At 43.1% G+C, this 27,997-nt stretch overlaps 2 protein-coding genes and 1 non-coding gene across 12 annotated transcripts in view; all 3 read left to right on the top strand.

Annotated features, from left to right (window-relative positions):
• The first annotated feature begins 5 nt into the window (after positions 1-5).
• On the top strand, positions 6-8,788 carry LOC110090744 (up-regulator of cell proliferation-like). Its single transcript, XM_078377764.1, has 2 exons — positions 6-182; positions 3,341-8,788. Exons 1-2 carry the CDS (start codon positions 95-97, stop codon positions 8,047-8,049), a joined length of 4,797 nt encoding a protein of 1,598 aa, XP_078233890.1. The 5' UTR covers positions 6-94; the 3' UTR covers positions 8,050-8,788.
• LOC140701557 (U6 spliceosomal RNA) lies at positions 8,162-8,263 on the top strand. The gene has a single exon (XR_012080447.2). It is a non-coding gene; the product is annotated as a U6 spliceosomal RNA (small nuclear RNA).
• Positions 8,789-16,842: 8,054 nt separating the features above from the next.
• The window catches only part of PLEKHM1 (pleckstrin homology and RUN domain containing M1), a 32,313-nt gene continuing 21,158 nt past the window's right edge, over positions 16,843-27,997 (top strand). For 5 of the 10 annotated variants that reach the window (XR_013537508.1, XR_013537507.1, XR_013537509.1 and 2 more), the window contains exons 1-2: positions 16,850-16,949; positions 24,892-25,038. The gene's annotated coding sequence lies outside the window, so the exon portion shown is untranslated. Of the gene's footprint in view, positions 16,950-17,335; positions 17,576-24,801; positions 25,039-25,509; positions 25,573-27,997 lie in introns of those variants that run through there. The other 5 variants (XM_073004107.2, XM_078377765.1, XM_078377767.1 and 2 more) reach the window with 5 other exon arrangements.

Genomic DNA, 27,997 nt, shown 5'->3' with positions numbered 1-27,997 from the left:
GACGCTACGTCCTTTGAAATTAGATTGGATAGATGGAAGTGTTTTTTTTTTAAATTGAGCCTGGGATACAAGAGGAACTTCAAGAACTTCTAAGATGATTGAACCTGAGCATCTGTTTCTAGGTCAGGAGAAAGAAGAAACTAGGGAAGAACCAGAGCAAGTGCAGAAACATCCTCCTAAAGGTAATTTCATGTCTGTTCCTCCCCTCAAATCTCGCTTTATTTTGTATTGTCACACTTTCCAATAATGCTTGGAGCAGTGTTTCCAGGGAACTTCTTGTTCATGCATTCTACTAGTACTGGGCATGGAAGTGCAAGCAGTGTTTTAAGCCATTGTTCACGATCTCTTTGAGACTTTTCCCATTTCCTTTCACTTTTTTTTTTAAATGGGGTTTAAACTGGGATCTTTTCTTGATCCTTTTTTAAATTTGTTACAAACTAATCCCTTTCAAGGATTAGGGATGTGGTGGCGCTGTGGGCTAAACTGCAGAAGCCTGTGCTGCAGGGTCAGAAGACCAAGCAGTCGTAAGATCAAATCCACGTGACGGAGTGAGCTCCCGTCGCTTGTCCCAGCTCCCGCCAACCTAGCAGTTCAAAAGCATGCAAATGCGAGTAGATAAATAGGGACCACCTCGGTGGGAAGGTAGCAGCGTTCCATGTCTAAGTCGCACTGGCCATGTGACCACGGAAGATTGTCTTCGGACAAAACGCTGGCTCTATGGCTTGGAAACGTGGATGAGCACTGCCCCCTAGAGTTGAACACGACTGGACAAAAATTGTCAAGGGGAACCTTTACCTTTACCTTTTAATTCCTTTCAAAAGAAAACATCCAAGTACAGTGGTGCCTCGCACAACGGGCGCCTCATAGAGCGATGAATTCGCTCTACGAGGCCGTTTTTGCGATTGCAAATGCGATCGCAAAACGGTGCCCGTATAGGCGGGAAATCGCAGAACGAAGGTCGGTAAGCTGCTCGCTTACTGACCTTTGCTTTGTGACCCGACAATCAGCTGTTCCACGGCTTCAAAATGGCCGCCAGAACAGCCGAAAGGGGCCAGGGCGCAGCGTTTTTGCGCCCTTGGTAAGCAAGGGGAGCGCGTGAAAATGCTGCAGAAGCCCCGAAATGGCTGTGCGCAACCATTTCGGGGCTTCTGGCAGCGTTTTCGCACGCGCCCCTTGCTCACCAAGGGCGCGAAAACGCTGCGCCCCGGCCCCTTTCGGCTGTTCCGGCAGCCATTTTGGACCTGCCGGACAGCTGATGGCAGCCATTTTGGCACCCTCATTGTGCGAGAGGAGGGCGCGAAAATGGCTGCCGGCCCCTGGGAAACATCGCACAACGGTGAGTATTCTATGGCATTGGAATGCATTAAACGCTGTTTAATGCATTCCAATGCCTTTTTGTGTTCCGTAGTGCAATGTTTCCCACAGCAAAGGTTAATCCAGAACGCTGTGCGGGGCACCACTGTATATGAAATCCTAAATTTTTGGATGAAATACTCACAACCACACTTCTAAATCTGGAAGTGGAGTCATCGCAGCGGGACTTCCCTCTTGCTACTCATCCAAGTAACTTCTTCAGTCTGAGGAGAGTTGGTAGGAGACCCCTGATATATCCTCCATATTGGTTTCGCTTCCCCCTAGTATGAATAGGCTCCTTAGATGGACAATGGATGGGGAGTGAGTGAAAATCCCACCTCTTGCAGACCTTCTCCACCCATTGTCATGGGTCGTTAACAGTGGTCTTTCTGGTGATTGGACCTGATCTTTCTTGGGATGGATGAAAGGGCAGCATGATGAATAAGAGGTAGATTGTATCTAAGGCCTCCACCCCCATTGAGTGAGGGATTTTCTGTATGCACATGTATGGCCTCTCTGACCCTTCTCTCAAACCACCTATCTTATCGGTCCAAAATGAGTGCATCAAATGATATCCTTTGTTCTTCCAATGAAGGAATGCTGCAGATTATTGTCCTGAGCTGGGCCATTCTCCTGTTTAGTTAGCTGTTTGCTTTCTCCAATGCAGAGCTCTGAAAGGATTTTTGGTAAACACCACATGCCTGTGCATTTCAAACCCACAAACACATTAATGCAGAGACTTGTACACCCAAAAGACCAGACGCCAAAACACAACAGGAGCAATAAAGTATATGTGGCCCAATGCAAAGAGGAGTGTTCGGAGCATTTCTGTCTAAGAAAATAGGTGATTTGAGAGAGGGGTCAAAAAGGCCATTCACGTGCACATAGAAAATCCCTCACTCAATGGGGGTGTAGGCCTTAGATTCAAGCTGTCTCCTATTTATCATGCTGCCCTTGCTTCCCTCCCCAGAAAGATCAGGACCACACACACCAGAAACACCACTGTTAACGACTGTTAACGACCCATGACAATGGGTGGAGAAGGACTGCAGAGGTGGGATTTTCACTCACCTCCCCATCCTTTGTCCATCTAATGAGCCTATTCAGACCAAGGAGAAGTGAAACCAACGTGAAGGATAGGATATATCAGGGGTCTCCTACCAACTCTCCTCAGACTGAAGAAGTTATTGGGATGAGTAGTGAAACATTTCCACCTAATAAGAAATAACTCCAGTTGCCTTGGCTCAACTTCCAGATAACCACACCTGGATGACTGAGAATCCTCACAGATACACTTATTTGTAAATAATCTTAATTTATCCGATTTATTATGATTATTGAATTGGGCATAGTTTTTCTTCATTATTTTTTTTCATTCATAGAATCTGGAGCTTTGGCCACCCTAAAGCAGTGGTTCCCAACCATGGGTAACCCAGGTGTTCTTGGACTGCAAGTCCCAGAAACCCAGGCCAGCACAGCTAGTGGTGAAGGGTTCCGGGAACTGCACTGCAAGAACATTTGGGTTACCCAAAGGTGGAAACCGCTGCTCCAAAGGAAGTTCTGACTTGAGTGGAAAGTTCTTGAACTGAGCAGGGGGTTGGACTTGATGGCCTTATAAACCCTTTCCAACTTCACTGCTTTATGAGTTTATGAAATGCCAGACTAGTGTAAATTCAGTTGCATTATCATGTGGCCAGCCTGATTGGCAAGTCTGCCAAGTAAAGGTCATTAACATTTCTATGTATTTGCATCTGTGTGGCTGCATGTGTCCTAGTCCTAGGTGTCTTGTTACACTACATGCTTTTCATGTTATAACAAGATTTTATGCAGATGTGTGTAATGCATTTAATGGCAAATCCACTTTGTGCCTAAAAGATTATTTTGGACAAGCTTATGCAGCCCTTTACCCATTGAACAGAATAGCAGCAGCAGTAGTAGAAGAAGTTACAAGAACAAGAACAATAATAACATTTTTATTATTCCACAGAGAGAAGAAAAGCTCTTAAGACCATTCTTACCAAGTTGAAGCTACGGAAACATAAAAGCAAGAAATTGGCCCTGCAAGAAATTCTGGAAATCAGTTCAGGAAGTTTAAAAGAATGCAGATCTGCTGCTTTGGGAGATTTACCTTGGCATTTTCTGAGGAAGGTTCTGGCTCTGAATGTATCAGCCAGGAACACAGCTGTAGAGGAGGAGAACCTAGAGCAGAGGATGAAAGTCAAGGAGGAAGAAAAGAGAGTTGATGAGAGAATTTTCTTCAGTAGTGAGACAGACGTAAGAGTTTCTGTGAACCACCTTGATGTCCTTTGTGCCGTTCTGCTTTGTTCTGACAGTTTCCTTCAGCAGGAGATCTTCTCCAAAATGTCCCTTTGCCAGTTTGCTCTGCCTTTGCTCCTGCCCCCTTTAGAGACTCCAAAGTGCACCCTGATGCTCTGGGCCATGCGGGGCATCGTGAAACAATGGATGCCCCATTCCCTGGCTGAAAGCAAAGGCTTTAGGGAAGAGAACCTGGTGCTGACACCCATGGCAGTAATCTCCTTTGTGCGGATGGGGACCTCAACCTTTTCCAAGTCCGCAGTCCTCAATGACTTTCTAAGTCCCTCCCAGCAGCACAATGATTTCTTCATTCACCGTGACAGTGAATCTGGAAACATTCCTCGAGAAATTGCCGAAGGGCTAGTAGAAATTGCTTGGTATTTCCCAGGACAAAAGAGCTCCGATCTCTTTCCAGAGCCAATTGCAGTCACAAATCTCCGCGGAGATGCTCAGTCACATTGGGTACAGTTTAGCTTTCTAACACAGGTCTCTTCGGCTGTGTTTATATTTGCTGAATGCATCAATGAAAGAGAATATATCCTCTTGTCATCACTGAAGGATTTGTCAACTCAGTTCTACTTTATCATAGAGGATCATGGTCGCAAATCCACTAATACTTTGGATTTCTTAAATAAATTAGCTCCGCTACTTAGGCTCAGCAATTCACATATACTAGTGAAAACTGCAATGTCAAATAAAGCGGAATTTGTAGAAAAGCTGCGATCTGCAGTTGGAAGAATCATCAGCTCTCCCAACAGTATGAGCGTGAATCAGATGGCCGCCGTGGCCCGTGAGCTGACCATTCACGTGGACGAGGATAAGAAAGAATGTCAGCAGGCTCTTGAATGTGCTTTACAGATTACTAGAGACATAAAAGAGGTAGCAGGATACAAGAAAGAAACACTGATACTCCAAGGCGAACTCTGGAAAAATCTGGCAAAAGTGGAGAAAGAATTATGCAGAATGACAAAACAAGGGGACACACCTTCAGAAGAATATAGATCTGAACTCAGAAGTAAATTGTTGATGCTGCGTAAGAAACAGAATGAATATAAACCGCAAGCTGGTTTGATTCATTTCATGGATGCTATAAGGCACCTGAACTCTGCAGAGAAGCATTATTTCTTGAAATGGCTGAAATTCAACCTGGACAACATTGCAAGGGAGAATCTTTCAAAATTACGTTCTGAATACAAAGAACTGTGTAAAATGTTTGGAGACAATAGGCGGAAGATTACAGAGACAGACCAATTAATATCGTCGTCTTCCTTGGGAGTTGAGCATTTCATGCGTGAATTGGGCCAGTTTTATGAGGCAGAGTGTTCAATGGTTAATGAGGGCAAAATAGCAAAAAACAAAAGGCAATTTCTCCACTTCCCCAATATTGCAGCTGATTTGATGCTGGAAGGGTTTCCTCTAGAACTGATTGATGGAGATGTATCCAATATGCCACTCCAGTGGATAACTGATGTTCTGAATAGACTTAATAAGAAATTAAGGAATCAGTCCAAATTGATGGTGATCACTGTATTGGGAGTGCAGAGTACTGGGAAATCCACCCTTCTGAACACTATGTTTGGCTTGCAGTTTGCTGTCAGCAGTGGCCGATGTACACGAGGAGCCTTCATGATGTTGCTTAGGGTCAGAAAAAAGTTGGCAAAAGAGTTTGGCTGTGATTTCATCCTGGTGATAGACACTGAAGGTTTGAAAGCTCCAGAACTAGCCAAACTGGAGGATAACTATCAACATGATAATGAATTGGCTACATTAGTGGTTGGGTTGAGTGACATCACCATAGTAAACATGGCCATGGAGAATGCCACTGAAATGAAGGACATCCTTCAAATTGTGACCCATGCTTTTCTCAGGATGGAGAGGATTGGGCAAAAACCCAACTGTCAATTTGTCCATCAGAATGTCAATGATGTTTCTGCATATGACCAGAACATGAGAGATAGGAAACACCTCTTGGAACAGCTCAATGAAATGACCACAGCAGCAGCAAAAATGGAAAAAATCAACAGGGAGATCAGGTTTTCAGACATGATGGACTATGACCCAGAAATGCACAATTGGTATATCCCAGGTCTTTGGCATGGAGTCCCACCAATGGCTCCAGTTAATAGGGGCTACAGTGAAAAAGTGTTTGAATTAAAGAAGTCCCTTTTTGAACTGATAAAGGATAGGTCACATAAAAGGCCTCCCAAGGATATCCCTGAGTTTATTGAATGGGTGAAAAGCTTGTGGAAAGCTGTGAAACATGAGAACTTCATCTTCAGCTTCCGCAACAGCCTCATAGCTGAAGCTTATAACCAATTGTCCATGAAATATTCTGAATGGGACTGGCATTTCCGCAGAGAGATGCACCTCTGGGTATCTGAGCAGGAAACTGTGATCCAGAATGTTGACCTTGATGAACTGGATCATTCCAACTGGAAAAATGACCTTCAAGCAAAGCTGTCATCTGGAGAACAGAGGATGCTCCAGCACTTGGAGGAATACTTTGAAAGTGGAGCAGCAAATCTACATTTGGTGGAAAGGTACAAAGAAGATTTTATTAGGAGTGCCAGCAGCCTCAAGCATGAACTTGAAAATTATTCTTCTACCAAATGCATAGAAGCTATTCGTATTAAAAAGGGGCGCCACAAAATTGATACTCTTCAAACTGAATACCTGAAAATATTTGAAGGAAAGGTGGACAAACTTCTTGAAGACTGTCGGAAAAATGAATATAGATTGGAAGATGAGGAGTTGAAAAAAGAATTTGAAAGAATGTGGGCAGAAACATTGTCAGCAATCTCACCAACTCCATTAGAAAACCGGCAGATACTTTCAGATATAGAGTTATCTTTAAGAAAGGAGTTAGCTCATCGGGGAAGTTTAGTTAACCTAAAAGTACAGGAAGCAAAATGCTTGCTAAACTACAGGATAAGCACCTTTCAAATGAAACCTGAGTATTTGGAGACATCAATTATATACCGTGTTACACATTTTTTTGCTAAAAAGGACCGTTGGCATAAAGCTGAGGAACTTGCTAGATCTTTGATGACCCTGTGCAGTTCATACATCAATGAAAAGGTCTGTTGCAGAGGAGATTATGATGAGACCTATTGTGGTGAACTTTTACATATGATCAATGAGAAGCTTCAAGAAAGTGATGTTGAAAAACTGCATGTAACAGCTTGCTTTGAAATAGATCTAAAGCTTCACATTTTAGGAGAAGCAACTCACTCCTTTCAGAAAATGCATGAAGATTTTATTAAGGAAAATGATCCACATGTACGTCTGGAAAACCTGAGACCTCAGTATTTCTCTGTTTTCAGAGACCTTTATTTAGAAAAAGATGCTCTTCAAAACAGAGCCAAGGATTTCTGTGAGCGTTGTCTCTACCCTTCCATAGTGGATTATGTTAACAAAAGGCTTGGGATAGAAATAGTGAATGACATTCTCACCAGTTCACAAAGTATTGGATACGCTAGCCGAAGCTTCTTCCAGTTTCGTGTCCTGAAGGAGTTATTAGAGGAGAGGGATTTCAACAAGTTTGTAAATTATATCATGGAATATGAAACATTTGTTAAAGGGTGGATAAAGGGGCAAATTTTGGATCATTATGCAGAAAATGATCTGAAGGACCTAGAAAAAGAGATTGTCTCTCATATAGTAAAGAAGATTAGGGAAACACTGGAAAGCATGACGTATAAAAGCATTGAGACGTTATCAGAATTTTTAGACAACTTTTGCCAACATATGCAGAAGGAGCTGGTTATTTCTAAGGACAACTTAATGGGGATACAGTTTAAGAACACATTTGATCCTTGTCAGTTCTCCGCTTGGGTTGGGAAATTCCTTCCTGATTTGCAAACGCAGATAATGTCCGATTTTGCAGCTCTCGAGATCAAATCCAAGCTCTCCAACCTGTCTGTGAAGCCTCAACGTGAGCTCTTCAACCGGGTCTTCGGCTGTGGGAAGCAATGTCCTTTCTGCAAAGTCCCCTGTGAAGCGGGCGGGAGTGCTCACAAGGAACATTTTGCTGCCATCCATCGTCCGCAAGGACTAGGAAGATACAGAAACGAGAGTTCTGAAGAGCTTGTTCATTCTATTTGCTCCACTGATGTAGTTTCCAACAGCAGGTTCCGAAACTGCGATACAGACTGGGAGGTGCGTCCATACAAAGATTATCGTGACTACTATCCAGACTGGTGTATTCAGCCAGATCCCAGTATCAATGCTTCTGATTACTGGAAGTTTGTTTTGAAAGAATTCAATTGTGACTTTGCCAGACGTTACCATGCCAAACCAGCTGATCTACCTGAGGATTGGAAAAATATATCACAGGAGCAAGCACTGGAGGCCGTAAAGGAAACCTACAATGTGAATTAACCCACCCACCCCCAAGTCTTGAGAATATCTAATTTGATGCACACACTAACCACTTCAGCAAAGGTTGGCATTAATGAAAGACAAGTAATTCATTAAGTTTCCATGATCTTTGTTTGCTTTAGTGGCACAAACACAAAAAATTGGAACAATACAGAGATTGACATGAGCTCTGCATAAAGACGATACACAATTTTGTGAATAGTTTCCGTTGTTTAAAAAAATATCCATATGAAAATCTTACCTATCATATTATTACATATCTAGTTTAGCAAATCTGCCTAGTCTTTATGTTTGAATGAAACACACCAAGCAACAGTGACTTGGCCCATTCCCAATGATTGGAAGCCTTTAACTTCCTGTGGCAAGAATATCAAGCTAACTGCCATACTTTGGCAAATGCTGGAGAAGGTAAAATATCCTTATAGTTGGATCTTTGGGGGCTGAACAGATAAGGAAGCACAGGCTGTTCCTCTTCTAAGGAAAACATGAAGTATCAAATAACAATAGGCAAACATCTTTCAATAAGACAGAAAATGGATTCTTCTTGAAGAACACCCTGCCAGACCCTGCTTGAAAGTAAGATTCTCTCTACTATTTTGCCCCATCAACATCAGGATATTGTTTGAGTTTGAAAATCAGTTTGTATACGTGTTGCTAAATAAATGCATGGTTATAATAATTCTCAGACTGTAGCTTTTCTTCTATACCATCCTCTTTGCTAGTGAAAAGACTAATGTATGTATATATCTCTGTCTAGTGATGCAGTGGAACTAAAGAAGAAAGATATTCTTTAGAAGAAGTGTGGTTTTGTTGTACTGTGTGGATAAAATTTATACCTCTCCAGTTTCACAGGGTCTGGCTTTAATTTTTCTGGGTTGTTTCTAAAACATATAATTACTAACAGAAGATATGTCAGATTACAATTTCATTGTATTTTTTATGATTTATATAATACAGTGGCTTATACTGAAATTATTAACAACCATTGTTATTAATTATAATTAGTAGTCCTCTTTTGAGAGGATCATGTCTGGTGTAGTGCTTAAAATATTCAACCAGGATTCGAGAGACCTTGGTTCAGATTCCCCTTTGAAACTAAGATGACAGGGGACGTGAAACCAGTTGTAAAACGGAATGACTTTGAGCCAAACACTCCTGTGGCCACTTGCACAGCTCCAGCATGAAACACAAAAGGCTTTCCATGTCACTGTGTCAAAAGGGAAATGAACTACTGTATAGTCTCCATATAGGGCTTCTTCATCGCTTCCCACAAAACTGCAGTGAATAGGTAAAATGTGTGCGGTTTTGAATGAGGGGAAAGACAGGAGAAGGCAATTCCCTTCTCACTCGGCTGTGTTTTGTGTTAGCTGTGGGTCACTGCTAAAGCCGTGAATTGTATGGCAGATGACCAAGCAAACTGTGGCTGATGTTGCCTATTTTTTATTGTCCCTTCTCCTGCCTCTTCTAGAACTCCCTCTCAGTATCCCTAAAACTTTAGTAAACCGGAGGCCTCCTGCTCTATCTCTTAAAAAAAAAGAGAAAAAGGAGGATATGGGGGATGAGGAACACTGACAAGGAGGGAGGACATTGTTCACAAAAAGGAGGACCTTATTGTATTCAATGAGTATATGCTAAGCTGAATTAATAAATACAAACACAAATAAATGTATTGTCATTGTAATTATAAACATAGTATACACATACAACGAAATTCACACAGACACCCAGAGACCAGACCCACATGCACATATCACAATACATGCAAATATCACAATTAGGCATTATTAGTAATAAGTGGAAATACACTACTGTTCACCATATTGCACAAGATACTGAGGGTCACCACCTTGGGAAAAAGAGAGGGAATGAATTCCTGAATAAGGCATATTGTTTAATAACTATCCAAAATGCCTCCTATTTCCTGCATTTTCTATAGAAAATGCTTAACCATAGAATGTAAATAAGCAGAAATCACTAATTTTGCTGAAATATCTAGGTGGGCAACAATCCATTATTCCATGGACCTCACACTTCCAGTTCATATGAGACTGGTATGTTGTGCCATATTCTTCTTGCCATGCATCAGTAGTTACATCAGTATGTTTGGTTCACCTTTTTTTCTTACAAAATAACCCCCCCCCCCCCAAAAAAACACACACATTTTACCTAGAAAATTAGAGAGGGCTGTTTAGATACATTTACCAAGGGAAGATTTTGGGGAGTTTTTTCTCCCGTTCACTCTTCACCTGTCCCCTAGCTTTCCAAAGCTCTTCCTGATGAAGAATTCTGTAGGACTCAACAGTTAGCCTGTTTTTGAGATTTTATTGGTTTATTAATGGTCTCATCGGATAGCAGGTAAGCCATAGCATGGAGTGTCAGATGCAGAATCAAGAGTCCTAAACTGAAATTTTGCGTGCTACCAAAATGGATCACCATGCTGGTGCATGGTATATATATCAGGGTGTCTGTGCAGGAAATCCTTATGCAGACTGTTGTTCCTCATCATAATGTTTTTCTTAGCAATTTGAAATGGGAACTTTTGATCTGCATTTCCTGGTTCAATGTGTTCCAGGAGAGTTCACACCTCTTAAGCACCTCCACAGGCATTCTGAAATGCATCTTCTCAGACAGGGTGGGAAACCAGTTCTGCACATAGAGTTGATGGTCCTTTCCGTCCCAACCTCACCTGATCTGGACGCTGGCAACGGAGGCGCATAGGTCAGTGGTATAACTCTTTTCTCTCTGGGAGCAGCAGCTGGAGCACCGGCCACCCCTGCCCTGGGGACTCCCATCAATCTCTTTGCACATCCGACACTGTGGGTGATGGCGGTGGGGAAACAAAGCTCTGGGCAGTCTGAAGACTCCTGCCTGCACCAGTTGGCCTTTGGTGCATACTGGGAGCTGGGGAGAGTTTCCTGTTGCTCTGTCTCATCCGATCTCACACAAGAGTGGAGACTTCCCCATGATCCTGGCCGCCTTCCCAGTTGGGAGAGTGAGTGAGTCCACGGGGAGGGAAATCCCAGCAGTGATGTCACTTCTCTGAATGCCCTTCCAGGGAATTTCTGTCCGTCCTTTCGGATTGGTGCAGTAGTACTGGATAGAGCGCTGGACTCGAAGACCTGGGTTCGAATCGCTACTGAGCCAGGGAAACTCACGGGGGCGGGGCGGGGGAGGCACCTGGTCAAAACCACTCCTTAAACGATTTTGAAGCCTATTAGGGTCGCTGTAAGTCGAAGCCATTCCACTTCCCATTAACACAGCCCTTTAGGCACCCACGGTCATGGCCAGGGTGAGCCCGAGGGGCGCTATGGCCCAGGGCCTGCGGCTTGAGAGCAGGCACACCTGGCTACCCCACCTGTCGTGCTTAGGGCCACCCCAGGGCGCCTCTTTCCTGACGCCGGGCCTCTGGCTGAGGTGTGGTTGCCTGGCACTGACTCTCCCCTAATTTTGGCAACAGGAGAGACCAGGGGAGCGTGTGCTGGCAGCGGTCCACGGCAGCCGCGATCGGGCCAAGGCGAAGGGGGAGTCCCTTCTCTGCCCACCTCCCTTCCCTCCTCCCGGTGAGGAGACTGAAGAGGAGGGAGGGGAAGCATCCTCCCCCTTGAAGAGACTTTCTGGACTGCCCTTGAATAAGGCTCCAGGCGGGTCTTTGCCCCTTCCAAGCCTTGCAACCCTCAGGACTGGGAGGACAAAGGGGAGAGTGAGACCCTGGCGAGAGGGGCCTGCTGGGTGGCCCCTCTTCCCTTCTCTACCCCTGGGGATTCCAAGTTTGAAGCGGGTGGGGGGGGTGGAGGGAGGGAAGGACTTTCAAGATTCCCTGGAGCTTTAACCATTTGCTTGCCAGCAACGGGAGCAGCAGCAGCAGCAGCCCTGAGCGCGGAGACAGAGAGAACCCGCCCCCCTCGGACCAGAAAAGCAGCCTGCTGCACACCCCTTCCTTCCACGGGATCCGCACTGTCACACTGGCCCCGACCCTCCCGTGCGCAACTTTCCAGGGTCTCCCAGCTGACATGGGAACTCGCCCTTATGGGAAGTTTCTTGTTTTGGTTGGATGGGTTTTTATTTGGGGGGGGCTCGAGGCTGCCGATCTGTCAGAGACTTGCCCCCGTTCTCCTAGCAGTGTTTGAAAGGGGGGAGGTCAAGTCAGGACAGCGGCTGGCTTTGTCCTTTCTCCCGTGGTAAGGAGCTGTGCTTGCCGGCAGGAGGTGGCATCCTGACCCTTCCTGGGAGGTGGGCTGGACACGAGCTTTGCTCCCGACCTTCACTGTTGCCATGGTTGGAGGGGCTGCTGGACCTTCGAGAAAGCGAAACTCTTCCTGATGCGGCTGCTGAGAGTGACCTGGACTGGACAGAAGAAGGGGTGAAGGGGAATCTCTTCCCTAATAGGTTCCTAAGAGGAGCAGCCGGATCCCAATACACAGGATACCATGCCGTCTGTCACAGTGGAAACTGGAAAGAAAGCAAATCAAACCGGGCTGTTTTATAACATTATACAGTACTTCCCCCTAGCTAGTACGCACACCTCAGAGGGTCGCAGAACTGACCTGAGAGCAGCAGTTTTATATAGTATTTTCTTGAAATCATGGGAAACGGGGAGGAGGTGCCAGAGGATTGGAGGAGGGCTAATGTCCCTAGCTACAGGAAGGGCGAAAAGGAGGAACTTGGGAACTACAGACCAGTCAGCCCGACATCAATTCCAGAGAAAATTCTGGAAGTTTCAATTACAGTGGTGCCTCGCTAGACGATGATAATCCATTCCACTGAAATCACTGTTTAGCGAAGTCATTGTCTAGCGAAAAGCAAATCGTCATCTAGCGAAAATCGGTTTGCGAAGCAGGGACCATTGTCCAGCGAAATTCCGCCATAGGAATCACTGTTTTGCGAATCGCTATCGCAATCACAAAAAGTCAATGTCTAGCGAAAAAACTGTCATGCGGGGTAACTGTCTAGCGAGGCACCACTGTGTCAAGCAGTCACTATGAAAACATCCAGAAAACAAAGCAGTAATAACTCTCCTCAGACTGAAGAAGCTGTTTGGATGAGTAGCGAGAGATTTCAACCTACCAAGAAAGAAGTTAACTGAGATACTGATATGCCACAGGCCCTGGTTTTGTTCTTGACTCTCTGCCAGGCTAAAAAAGGATTACAGATAATTGTCAGCTTGCTCATCTTTATATTAGCTCAATGGAGCATGGAGGGAGCCAGGAGGTTGATTTCATGCCAGTAGTAATTTCCCACAACTTGTGAGGAAGCCTGTTGCAAGAGACTTTGTTTTGATTACAGTAAGTGAAAGCTGGGAATTTCTGTTTCTCATATGTCATCTTCATGCACTATTTCTCTGATGTTGGTACTGGCTGAATCTTTTGCAATCTTGAGTTTATTTCCCCCCCCCCTTTTTTTCTATGTTTTCTTTTTAATAAACTTGGCAAACTTGATCTGCAAGTTGACTGAGAGGTGACTGGCGGAGCTAGAGACTGGGAGTTTGATTCTCCACTTTATGCCCCAGAAGAGCCCACCTGTGTAACCTGGGGCAATCTTCACAGCCTCAGAGCATCCCAGAATCACCACTTCAGAGTACTGTACTCTGTTCTTAGAAAACTCTGGAACAGCTTGCCATAAATGTGAATTGATTTGACGGCACACAATTATGATTAAATACAGTAGTACCTCGGTCTGTGAACGCCACAGTTTACGTAATTTTCAGTTTACGAACCAAGAAATAAAGCCCCAATTTACGGTGTTTTCTCTCTCTCTTTTTGCACTATAAAAGGGTTTTCTCAGGGTGAAAACTGCACCTATACAGTAGTGCCGCTCCTTTCATAGCTCAATTGGCATTCTGGCTTGCGAATTTTCCATACAATGTAACGTTGCGTGGAACAGATCCATTTCGCAAACCGAGGTACTACTTTAGCAGTAGCTTGATTGAGCAGTTTGAAGCTAAACCCACTGAGGAAAGGCCTGTTTTATGAAAAAGCTGAGGAGTCTTCGCAGACTTCAGAAGCAGCTCCAACATCCTGAATTAGAAGTGGACAGAACTGCACACATGAATACACATGCACGCACACATGCACACACAAACATGCATGCATGTACAGTACATGTTCACATACTCACACATCTACAAACCATTTGGGGACCAAGAAATGCACAAATGCCACTGATAGGAAAACTCACTGGTGTGATACTTGCCCTCTCACTTCACTCAATCCTGTTTCCCCCATGGTGCATGAGGTGATCTATTCAGTTTCTGTGCTTTAATTTTTCATCCTTATTCTTATTGTTAAAATTCTTATTATTGCCTTTTTAGTTGCTAGAACTCCCATGATGGTGTGTGTGTGTGTGGAGCATGTCTGGCTAGAGCATGCATGGAGTAGGCGGGTACATTCAAGCAAACTTCCTGGGGCAGGAATGCAGGCCTGAACCCTTCCATTCAATGGCGGGTCTATTGTTGAAAGATCCTGTGGCATTCTACCAGCTGGAGGAATCTGCATATAACTCTGGAGTGGGTTGGAAGGAAAGGTGGCTGGGGGGGGGGGGAGAGCACTCTAGCATCTGCTCTGGCTTAGACTCTAGCTGTCTCTGACCCCCTTCTGTTCTTCCTGCTTCCATACAATGACTGAGGAAACAACAGTGACGAAGAACGAACCACTAAAACCGCAGGTCTTATACTTCCCTTCACTACTGGAGTGGGAAGAAACATGTACCTCAATTCATAGGACCAGAATAGTGCAAAAACATGGACATGCTAATTTGAGTTGAAATCATGTGGATTCAAGAGGATTTGTGTTTTGCATCACTGCAGAGCCATGCGCTGACTCATGATTTCTGTGATGTACAGTAATCTGTGGGCACAAAAGAGCCTATGATTGGACAGTGGTTTCAGAATGATCCTATCTAAAAATCAAGTGGATCCATGAGGATCTGCATGTTGGACCCATGTTTTTGTGCCACTGCAGAGCCATGCATTGAAGGGCCCATGATTTCTGTGTTATAGTCTGTGGACCTAATGGGATCTATGGTATGAAGGTTGTTTAGGTAGGATTTATTTGAAGAAACATATAAAATCATTCGGATCCATGCCTCGGATCCATGTTTCTGCGTCACCGAAGAGCCATGTGCCAAAGAATCCATTATTTCTCTGTGGATTCTGTGCACACTGATGGGATCTGTAATCTGATGTGGTTTTGCAAGGATCCCACTTAAAAACCATATGAAACCATAAAAATCATAAGAAACGGGGGATCCGTTCTTAATTTCATAGTTACACTTTTTACTTTCATCCTCAGCTTCAACTGCATATTTAGGTGGTGTCATTTAAAGTGTTTCACCTTCCTCCTCAACAAATGCTGTGAGATTCTAAGATCTGCATGATGCATCAAAATTCAGGACACGCTAGGTTCTCCCAGTAGGGAGATGCACGGATAGAGCAAGCCCTATCTTGATTTTTCTCCCTCCTCTTGTTTTCCCTGTGAAATTTTCTTTCAGGTGTGTTTAAGGGCACAGTCCTTCTTTGCAAAGAGTAGGCGGGAAGAGCAGCTTGCAAACCTGACAAACACGAAGTTCCAGGGACAATACAATTTAGTTTTAGAGCACCTCAGTGCATCTGTTTAGAACAGGATTTTTGATATTTTATATTTGGACATCGCTTCCTGCACTAATTTCAACACTTCCACTTTCTGTATTTCAAAGTGATTCGGTAGATGTGGGTTGAAACATGATTCCCGTTTGTCCCTCCTGCACCAATGGCGGCTCAGAACTCCAGATCTGCCAAAGGCCGTAAAAACAAAGCAGATCGAGACACCCTTTGCTCCGCCCATGACAGCTCTAAGCATAGACATAAAACGGTTAGAGAGGCGCGTCTCCTTTCTCTCGCTACACATTTCTGGGTTCCCGGGAGAAAAGGGAGACGTGCCTTTAAAAATCTGTGGAGAAATCGAGACTTGAACCACCGGCATGCTAGTCTTTCCATGTCATACAATAAAAAGATACCGGCTAAGTCCTGTTTAACTCGGGTCTTATTGTATCTGCTGGCGAGGAGAATTTGCTCTGGAGTTTTTAAACACGTAAAGATCGCCCAGCCATACAAATGCCAGTACAGATAGATGTAGTGTATTATTGTCCTCTCCTGCTCCATTTACTTTGATCTGGACGAACTGCATTTTTCAATGTTTTAAGAATCAGTTTTAAAATTTTGTATTTTAAAATTTTGTATTTCAGTAGAAATAAACCTGACTTAGAACTATCGTCTAACTAAATTTTAACTATTAATTTTGAAATTATCAGTGTTTTTATTATGTGTTGTCCTATCCCACTGCTGGTTTTTTGTTGTTGTTGTTGTTGTTATATTTATACCCAATTCTCAAGGCAGCATTCATGCTGTTCCTGCTCTGTTCCCACCACAACCCTATGAATTAGATCGAGAGATGCCCGCTGGCCTAGGGAAACCCAGCTCGGTTCGTGGCCACGTGGGGAAAATGAACCGAGAGCTTCCCATTCTTAGCTACTGCTTCTAAATTTACACCTCCTAACCAAGATACTCGCGGGAGGATTTCGCTTTATAAGCAGCTTTAGACATCTTTCAATACATAAATAGCCCATTTTGGTGGTCCTGGGAAGAGAAGGAAAACCCTACTGCTCGACCACCACGGTAAAAAAACAACAACCCTGATTTATTATGGGGAGCTCCCTCTGGATCTGTGATTGCGGGGGAAGGAAGCACCACTGACGCCACTTCTTCTTCGGGATCTCCGCCGCTCTAGCCTTCCCCCCCCCCCCCATCTTTGCGGTTCTAGGCGGCCCCGTGACGTCAGCAGGCGTGTTCCAGCTCGAGCGCGGCCGCTGGTTCAGTTCATTTCCGGATTTCCCCGGTGGAACTTCGTCGGGGTCGCGGTGCTGAGCAGGTGAGGGACTCTTCTTTCTCCAAGCTCCGCCCCCTCGAGGGGTGAAGTGAGGTCGCCTAGGAAGGGGAGCGGGGCGCTTTTAGGAAAGAGTTCAAGGTAGTTTGTTCTTGGGGGGGGGGTGTGCTTGGTCAAGGCCAGGACAGGGGAGGTGAAAAGAAGTAAGGTAAAAAGAAGGCGGTGGGTTGGCAGCGTTTCTTAAATCTAGGTCTCTGCCAGGCCGTGCCAACATCTTTTTGTCACTTTTTGGTGTGACCCAAAATGCAGAATACCCCTTGGGGCTGTGCAGAAAAGAGCCAATTGCACGGGCCGTGGCTGGGGCACGTTGCTAGTTGAAGCCCTACAGCAATGGAGGTTCGGCATTCACCCCTTTGTTTCTCCCCATGAAGAGAAATGGTGGCTGTTCTCTCGAGGTTAAACTCCCCCTTGCCATGGAAGCGGTGTTGGCGACACCTAGGAAACTAGGTGGCCAGGTCAGCCGTGAAAGGGATGCACTAGGAGGATGCAACGCTTGTGTGTGCGTGTACACAGAGAAGCAATCATTGTGCTGTGGTGCTATGTGGTAACAGTATACAATACAAGCTCCCTGAGAAAAACAGCCACCGGAACAGTCACTAGGTATATGTCTTGTGAGTATCCATGTCTGGTGTATCTTGGGCCTATCAAATATTAAATGTTTGGTACAGTGGTAATATGTGAGACTAGAAAAAATAGTGGGGAAAACTGGGTTTGGATCCTGGCCAATCGGTGTCTCTTAACTTTACCTCCTTCACAGACAAACTAACTGAATATACTATTTAATTTATTTGTTTGTTTAGAAATGGAAAACTTACTTCTAGTTCCAAACAAGGTGCCCAGGAATAATACAGTTGTTTTAATCAGGAACTGTAATTCTCCATAACACAAAACACATGCTCCCTGTCTGTCTTATTTTAAGGCAAAAAAATAGTTATTTTAAAATTTGGCAGAGACACTGGGAGGTATGAAAATAGAGGGGCGCATGAAGCCTACAGTTTGCGTTTTGTATATCACAGTCTTATTTCAATCTGGTTTCAGGCCTGGGTGCAGCACCAGCATTGCCTTAGTTGACCTGCCAAGAGAGAGATGGGGGGAATGCTGTCCTTATGATTCTCCAAGACCAGTCAGCACCACAGACCGTAGTACTGTTCTGGAGTGGCGCTGAGAGGCAAGGGCACAATGATTCCACTTCTTCCAGGAGGACCAGTTCAAATGAGTTGAACTAGGGAACATCTACTCAGCTCCTAAGCTAAAGTACAGGGTTTCATCTTGTCTCCCATTCTGTTTAATACGCATACAAAGCTACGGATGGAGTCATTTGAAGATCTGGTGTGAGATGCTGTCAATATCCAGATGAATCAAGGAGGCAGTGCAGAAATCAGACCAGTGTCTGGAGTCATTAATGTGTTTAAAAACAGTGAAGGGCTATATTTTGGTCTGTAAGCAGAAGCAAAAGGCTTGGCCAGATGAAACGTTTGCCTACATTCCGAAATAGTTAAGGTTTGTTTCAGCGTTTCCAATAAAAATACTGTGATTTTGCATTATTTTGGGTTTCATCTCCAGATGCCTCTTGAAGGCATGGTTTATTTTTGTTCCAGGTTGTTTCAGGCAGTGGAGCACAGTGTTGTGGCCCATGTATTTCTGTGGTCAGCTTCTGAGATAAAACCTTTCAAATTGCAATCAATTGGCACAGGTAACAACATAATAAACTAGTCCTAGAAGAAAAGTTTTGATAGAGAATTGCTCTTTTTGCATATTTTTAAAGGATGTCTAGATTTTGGGGTGTTTTAGGAAACAATCAGTTTTCTGAGACTAAGAATATAGTTTGGATCTTTATTCCAGTAAGTCCTGCAGTCCTAACGGGACAACCAAGAAAAAGATGTAGGTGGAACATTTTCCCCATCTGGAAAAGCCCCGATTGTGTGCAACTGTTTCCTTTATGCTTGAGAGTAACTAAGGGCCAATCTGGACATGAGATTTGCCATGATTTAACCCTTGGATTGTAATCTGTTTTGCAGAGACCTGATGTGGGGGCAGGGCTGAGCAGAACTGAGACAATTCACTGCCATCACGCACCTTCTGTTTGTAGAGGACTGAGGTGGTTTGGGACTCTTTGCCCTTTACATCCAACCTGGCAGAAAGCTCCAGTTACTGATGAATTAGGCAGGAAGATGATTCCATTTGTGAGCATAACAGAGGCAGAGACTTTAGAGCCCCTTGCTCCCCAGTTACCCCAATTTCAGCACAAAACATATTTAAGGAATATATTCCTTAATGTGCTCATTTTACTTATAGTCTACATTTCTTCCAGAACTGGGATTCAAGAATATTATCTAATACAGAGCACATAACATTCGGCATTAATTATAGCAGTAATAATTAGTTATTGGCAGCAATATTTTTTTTAAAGAAAAAGGGGGGAATAGTCCAGTGTGTCTTTCCAGAGATTTGTGTTACTGGAGGAATGATTGTGTGTAACCGTTTTCATTAGCACAATTTATTGATGGGTTGGGGACTTTTTAATATATGTACACAATTGTGTGGTAAAATTATTCCAAGATTGTAGAACATTTCAAAGATCCCATGCAGTTTTCAAAATATGTCATTGCTACCAGTTATTATGCAGAAAAAGGCAAAGATGGTCATGATAGCCTTAAGAAAAATCTCCAAAGCCTTCTTTACCTTTACCTAAAAAGTATATGCTGATACATTTTGTTTGGCTACTAAAATAAACAAAATAATTTGAAAACTTTCTAATTCTCCAGAATTGTTAATCAGGTAAGCTAGTAAAGCTTTTAGGTCCCTGGGAACACGGCTACACCACAAATTCTTGTTTTCCACCTACTACCAGGTAACCCAACCCTCCTTAAAACAGTTCTGTGGAGACACAGTCAGACTCTACACAGAGAAACACTGTACCCACCTAGAGATTCCTTGTGATATATAAACTATTGCCACCCTCATCCAACTTGTCATGGCAGGCATTTTGCTAATGCTGGGAGTGGGGGAGGCAACTGGTTTCTTAACATTCTACCACACTTTGATAGAATAATCCTGAATCCAGGATGGATTCAGTTAGATGAAAAGACGGAATCATGTTCTTCCTTAAATATGAATCAAACAAGACTGAATTAGCCAAAGGTGGCTGGAATCACTAATTCCAATTGTTATTTAAATTACGAAAACAAAAACCTTCAGTCAAGTCTGTTGGTTTGTTGCATGTTTCTTTAAGAATAGTGGGGACTTGACCACTAAGGCAGGTCAATTTACACTTCATAACAGCATTTTAAAACATAGGAGGGATGTCTGGCCTGTTCTGAGCATCTTGATAAACCAGGGATCTATGAGAACCCTTACTTCATCTTGCAGCATTGTGTGTGAATTTGGCAGTAGCTGGACTCTGGCTTGTTTGTTTTCTTCCAAGCCAGAGAAAGATGCTAAAAACAAAGCCTGGATTTTTCCCCCCTGGGTTATGGTGAGAGAATCAAGTCAGGTTCTAGCTGCTACCAGGCTTGCATATCGTGCTGAATAAACCATGGACTGAATTATGTTATTTTTATACATGAGAGTAAAGTTAGGTACAGTATTTCATTGAAGATTAGAAAAGACAGTTACATTTTAAAAATCTGATCAAAATGTAACAACATTCATTCTGTGGACATATGTATGTGTTTAAACTTTGTTTTTATCATGCTGAGGTGACTGCTTTGGTCATCTGCTGCTGAATTTGCTCAGCTTAAATATCTTTTGCCCTAAATTTATTGCAGCTTTAGCATTCATTTCCCAGTGTTTAGTGTGGTTCTGTGGCAAGTGGATGTCATTTCTGTTTGTTTTCTGCATGGATTTTTTTTAAGTCTCTGAGGGCTTTTGAGACAACACTGCTGGGACTTTGATTTATGTTCAGACCGAATTGCATTTTCCACTCGTAGGAGTCATCATGCTGGCCCTGATCATGTGAGGAAACTTCAATATGAGCTAGGAATCCACAGTTTTTCACTCTGGCAACTTCTGCAATCTAAGGAGCTGGAAAAAATAGCTCCAAGATTTTCTCTTTTTTTAAATTGCCATGGAAAATATCCTTTACCTACTTACAGTGCAAAACTATGTTATAGTTCCACTGAAGAATTTATCAAATAATTTGGGACGTTGGGGATTATAAAGCCGGTATGTGGGGAGCTTTTTAAAAAGTCAAATAAAAGTAACTATTTGACTGCTTCATTGCAAGTGTTTTTCTTCCATCCATCACTGAAAAGTCAAATTAGATGTTACATGATTTTTCATAACTACTGTATGTCTCACGTTACTTGTTTTTAAAATAGCAATCATGGGGCCTCAGTCAGGCCTGGGAACACAGAGAAAAGCTTTTAACTCTTCCACACTGCACCATAAACACGATGAAAATTGTCTGTCCTCATAGCTATCAGGAAGGAAGGAAGTTGACAGTGTTCTTAGTTTTTAAGCTTAGTTGTGTCATGATACTCTTTCTATAGGACAGAAAGTTTCAGATTGCCTTGCTGTTTTCCTGGAATATCATATTTCTACTATGCTCGTAATATATCTCTGCTTCATATTCATTCCTCAGTATGAGTGACAGCACTTATGTTAATGTAACCTTCATTAAGTGTTCTTAGTTCTAATTATTGTGCTGACGAAATATAGAAAATCCAATCTGTGAAGAGAATTTTGACTTCTGTGACAGAATGGAAGGAGGACTGCTCTATGCTGTCACCACCATGCCATCTCTCCTTTTAGCTGGTTTCTTGATCCATTGCCCCTGCACATTTCTGTTCGCAGAAAGCTCTTTTAACTGAAGAACTAGGTATTTATGGCAGGTAGTATGAATGTAGGTTGGCTTTGTCTTGTGGCTGTTCTCATGCCATTTGGCCTCCTCCCCTTTATAATGCCTTTACTCCTATCCAGAACTTTGAAAAGTTACTGAGAGACAATCTGTGTCAGAATTCACACAATCTACTTTTTGTACTACAGAATCCCCTTAGCTTGCAACAAAATCTTCTATTTATTTATTAGTTGTGTTTACTCTGCCTTGAGCTCATTGTTTCCTCCAGTAAGTTCAAGGGAGCACACATTGCTATTTTTTTCCCTCACTTCATTCTCACAATAACCCTGTGAGGTAGGTCAGGCAGAGAGGGTGTAACTGGAATGACGTCAAGTTTCGTGGTTCATTGTGGTTCTTGAACATGGGCCTTCCAAGTCCCAGTTCATCACTCTGACCACTCCATTCTGTCTAGAGCTGCCCTGGGAACAACACATTTTATAATGATCATCGTCATCATCTTAGAACTGCAGAACTGGGAGGTAGCCTGTGGATTATCGAGTCCCCCTGCTGTCAGAGAGGCACTGTGGGGAATCAAAGTTGCAGCATCTGGCTCCACAGTCTGATGCCTAAACCACTAACCACAAGGGATATCCCCGAATACTGCTGGCTGTTGAACATGGCCATGGGGGTGTTGTTGCCTTCATGTCCTGTTTGTAAACTTTCCAGCGGCATCCTGTTGGAGTGCTAGGTTAGGCAGACCTGTGGTGCCACAGGTCTTCTTATGGTCTTGAGCTTACTGTGAAAAAGTGATCCAAGGCAAAAGATTTGGCTTATTTTCAAAGAGTCTGTCATGTATGACATGAAAAACCTATTTGCAAGAGGAAAAGGGCAAGTTCCCCTGCCCCCCTCATACAGAATATATACCTAAATTGTTGTTTGCAATGGTAAAGAAAGCAGAGTTTACTTTAAAATTAGTTCATGTCCTGTATTTTAAAACTGTTTTAAAAGTTGTTGTGAACTGTTTTTAGTTGTTGTGAACTGCCTTCATTTTCCCATGGGTAGAAAGGCAGCTTATAAGCAAACAAATTCTGTAAAGTAATAGCAGGAAAGTTTTTACAGAACTCTGTGCAGCTGTTGAACTCTTGGTGTCCTTTGCTGGCTTCCCTTTGATCTCTTGCTGACTTATGACGAAGGAATCTCATCCAGTTCATCATGATCTTTTTGGACACGTGATGGAGAAGAAGATGTTACCTGCTCACAAGCATGATTTAGGGTGTTAGTAGTTGGTGTGGGGTAATCCATAAAACCTAGAATGCAAGGCTTGATGAGCAGTTGCTGAAAGGTAGTCTTCTAATGTGAATTGTTTGTTGTTCCACCAATAGCCCAGAACAGCACAAAGACATGTGGGCTAGCAGGTATTTCCTGAAAATTTTCATACCAGATACCTACTCTTGGTGAACTGAATTTGCTAAGACTTGGAACAGAACAAGTTTGTGGGGTATTTCCTAAATACTGTACCATGTTCCCCGAAAATAAGACAGGGTCTTAAATTAATTTTTGCTCCAAAAACACATTAGGGCTTATCTTCAGGGGATGTTTTATTTTACAGTCATGTTATCATCTTCTGGTTGCTGCACAATGGTGGAGAGCGGGGTTTCACTTAACTGGGGCTTATTTTGGGGGTAAGGCTTATATTATGAGCATCCTGAAAAATCATACTAAAGCTTATTTTCAGGTTAGGTCTTATTTTTGGGAAAACAGGGCAGTGTGTTCAATGTGTTTTTTGGGGATAGAGAGAGTTCTAGTTAAGCTGGACAATAGCAATCCTTCAGTTTAATTAATTTATGGTGAATGTGAAAAATGTCTCAGATATATGCTATGAACACTTGAGGAAAAAAGATGACAGTCTCTTTAGATTACAACCACGTTCTGAGCTATTCTTTACCTTTAAGAAGTTTTTTTTTTGGGGGGGATGGGGATTCAATAATCTTAACTGCCTTCTCCAAGTAGGGGCTTTCCAAACACTTTAGATTGCCAAGCCCACCAGTCCCATTGGATGGTATGGTGAACATTGTAGTCTGCCATATCACAGAGGGAGCAAGGCTGAATAAGGCTGCTTTAGAAAAATATTTTGAGACTTTCTAAAAAGAGAGGGAAATGAGATTTTCTGCTGCCTAGAGAACCTTCCTCTTTTTGAAGCATGATCAAAAGACAGCCTTCTATTTGAAGGTGATATCTGGTTGAAAGGCTGTTTGATCTAAATCCAGTTTAAAGGTAAAGAATCATAAGAGGGGGATGGGACCATAACATTGCCCATTAACTAGACAGCAGATTGACCAGAAAGACATACAGGTCACCTGGTCACAAGACATCCCTGCGATGGAGAAATGTGTTGTATTTCCAGTGATAGTAATCGTTTCTCAGTTTGTAAATATGTATAGAAACTTGCATGTGTAAGTATGTATAGAAACTTGCATGTGTAAGTCAGTGTCCTATTTGGGGATGATGCATAAGGATCACCCCAAAGGAAGGTGACTTCAGGAAATGAAAGAACAGGACCTTATCTTGTCAGTATGTTTCTTTTTTCATTATGGGAGAAGGATGTGGTCCGGAAAAAGAACCACATAGTCCATCAACCGGTTGGCAGCTTTGAGAGAGTTTCTTAGATTATTTCCAGAATGTCCACTACAGACCTGCCAAACTCATTTTCTGGTGTGTTTCCCTTTGTTAGCACTCCAAACAAAGACTTGGGCTACATCCAGTTATTATTGCCAGCAAGAGTTATTATGACTTATAGAAATCCCATTGATTCAATAGGTCTGCTCTGGTTAAGGACTGATGTTTGGAAGCAGGATGTTTGATGCCGCAAGAGGGAAAGGAGAGCAGTCCGTGAAATATTCTGCAAAGCTGTGTGTCTTTAAAGTTCCTCAAGGCACTTTGTTTTTTTTAATGGAGAAGGACAGCATTAGTCATGTGGGGAGGAAAAGCTGTGTCATTGGTGCTCTGTGGAACAACGCATGCATGTCTGAAGGATGAATGGCTTTTAAGTTTCCAGGTTCTGACTTAGTCACTGGGTGAGTTGTACTGTTGTTGCTTATAGCCTCCTGTCCTAAGATTATGACTTGATATCTTTCTGTCACCTGCTTACAGCAGCTTTTCCTCTAAAGCCGATCATCCAGAGGAGGAAGAATCTAACCATGGACTGAATTCTGGAGAGTACTAATAGCCAGCTAACACTGGGTTAAGGCTCCTGCTTTTAAATACTGTACATGTGACAGCCTTGTTGAAACCATCAGGGTGAGTGGTTATGCTCTGCTACCTATGTCTGCTTTGACATTGAAATATATGCTTACACAGCTATCCTAACTTGCTGTAGTTGTGCCTGTGTGCCACCCTTTTTGTGTACTGTACTTTTTTGTATGCTATGCTAGGTGGAGTATAGGAATTTTGTATCCCTTTCTCCTGATTTGATTCTAGTTGTTGTATTACCAAACGGTCTACCTGAAGCCGTGTGAGCATTGCTGTCTGTATTTTTAGTGTGTGATTTTTGAAGGGTGGAAATGGCTTTGATAGTCCCGGAGAATTGTCAGTCCATTTGACCAAGCACATCATGTTTCAGAGTCTGTGAAATGTGGTGGTGGGCTTCACTCCCTACCCCCAGGCAGCTGGCCAGCCATGTTGTCTTCCAATATTTGTTTACTCAAGTCTGCACCTGAGTAGCTCTGGCATTCAGCCCAGTGTTTTTTTCTTCAGGCAGTACATCTTGTCAGCCGCAGCAGCAGCCAGGCTGCGTGTTATGGGAACCAGCAAGGCAAAAGTAATCGATGCCAGGTTTGTTGGTAACAGCAGCTGAGGCTTTAGTACAAACAAATGGTTATTTGTCGACACAGCACATGACTCTGTGGTGGGAGTCTGTCAAAAAGTGTTTTCTTCATTGGGCTGACACATATTTGTGCAGCCGTATAACTGTCTGCGCTTGAGAAGGCGCGTGACTGACTGTGGATTCAGCAAGCGGGCCTCAGATTCAAAGGCTTATAAAAGTTGCTTTTTTTTGGACTACAACAACCAGAATTCCTCAGCCAGCATGGCAGGTAGCCTGACCACTAGCCGTGACTGAAGAATTCAGGACCCCAAATACTTTTTCTAGACTATACTCACAATTCTGAAATACAAACGGGTGAAGTACGGCCACGAGAGAAAGGCATGCATTTTCTCATTGCTTTATGTGTTTCAGGACGGAGCAGCCATAGCAAATTGTCTGTTTGTTTTACATGTATAACGTAAGATTATCTTCTAGATAAATGAGTTTGGGTTGTAACAGCCTAGTAATAAACATTTAAATGATTTAAGTACGAATTATGCTGACTTGTTCTGGGTCCCTTGTGGGTTGAATGGGCTATAAAACTAAACAAGCTCTCAAATTAGCCTCTTGAGGATAGCAGCTAAAAGAATTGTGCAGGGTTTGGAAGGCAGGACTGGTGGTTTCTAGGAAGATTGTTGGAAGTCTGGATACTGCTCGAAGTGCAAGCATTTCAGAATTTGGTGGAGTCTTGGTCACAGAAACATTGTGTAGTTCAGCTTCTTCTCTTAGAAACCTAATCATATGTGAACTGTAAATATTGATAGTAGAGGAGAGTCAGCACTCTGTGTATGTTTAGAGGTCCTATCATTGAAATGAGGTTATGGAACTGATCCATCATGCATCCACCTTCAATAGCAGAACTTGTATGATAAGGGATAGCAGTTCCTCCTACCAGTGATCTACCTATCCCACTACTGACCAGTTCAGCCTTTGCCAACCTGATGGCTTCCAGTTATGTTGAACTACAACTCCAGTGTTTCCTGCCAGACTGGCCAGTGACTGTGGATTTCCAGATTCCTGTATAGGGCCTTTCTTAGTCTTCTTGCCCAGGGTTCTCCTTATGTATTGGTTCTTAGTATTGAAACTAAGGCCCTTACATGTGGAAGGAAATGTTCCTACCCCTGGACTGTGATCCAGTTCTTTTCATAACTTGAACTCATGCTTACATGGAAGGAAGTGCAGTCCTTGCAGTGCAAACAGGTTCATGCTTCTTTAAATGGTAGGTCAGAGTTTTAGGAGAAATACAGCAAGCTTGTGATTGCTGTGCTTGGCTTTACAAAACCACAGTGTTCAGAGTTCAGGAAGTCTTGTGACAAGCTTAGCTTAGAGGCCAGGGGCTTACACTCAGTCCCACCCCTTCTTCCCAGGTAGCTATGCAGCTTTTACCAAAAGCTATCCTTTCTTTGTAGTTCTGCCTAGGCTGTCTGATTGCCATCAGCAGAACAGCAGGCTGACATTCATGTACCTGCTCAGTGGCTTTATTATTGGTGAAAGGCAACTACTTACATTCAGGAGTTTTGTTGTGAATGGCAAAAGAGCTTACTACAAGCTGAAGTATACCTTGCAGGTAATGTGTCACTAAGAGAAGCAATTCCTCAAGTGTTGACTGTGTGTCATAGCAGAAGCTTTTTTGTGTGTGCAGTGTTCAAGTCAGCTTGCTTTATTTGTAACTGATCTTTGGGACACAGATACGCATTCTTGTTTTGCAAATCTAAGGACCTTGCTAGATGCTGATTCCCTATTTAGAAGCAGTGCACCCCGAAGAGAAGTATTTATTTTGACAGGACCTTGCATCAAATCATATTTAGCAAATTAGCAAACTTTTGTTTTTTAATTGATCAACTGAGAGATAACATGGTTTTGTTGGTATGTCTGACAGCTCGAGAAATGTAGCACTGAAAGATTTGCATACCCAGAGGGATAATATTCTAGTTGTAAAAAGGAAGAAATTTGCTTTAATTTCTGATCTTACTCTAATTTCTCAGACAGAAAAGACTGTCTCATTCTGTTCCTGGATAGTAATGTGGTGGTTATTCATAATGTATAATTTGGTCCTCAGAGAATGTGGGCGCAGTTGTTTGTCCACCTTTTCTAGGAAGCAGCACAGCTAGGGACAGGCTGTTGAACCATCTTCCAAAGTTTCTCTTGCACTTTATTAGCAATGTCTAGAATTTCATCTCTTATATGTATAACTATTTGCCTTGGTTCTTCTGTAAGGAGGTGTCCTATGACTTGTACAATCTTCTTGTCCTCCTTTTCAACTCCTTGAAGTGTATTATCATCCAGTAGCTCCTCATCCAGTTTTCTGCTCACTCTCTTTACCTCAATGTTATTAACAGTACAGTATGTCCTTCAAAATCCCTTTTGGCATCTTAGAAAACCCTGAAAAGGGTT

This window comes from Pogona vitticeps, chromosome 6 (assembly GCF_051106095.1).
Source record: "Pogona vitticeps strain Pit_001003342236 chromosome 6, PviZW2.1, whole genome shotgun sequence".
NCBI lineage: Eukaryota > Metazoa > Chordata > Lepidosauria > Squamata > Agamidae > Pogona > Pogona vitticeps.
The sequence above is the reverse complement of the archived record's forward strand: the minus strand, read 5'-3'. Positions and strand labels throughout refer to the sequence as shown.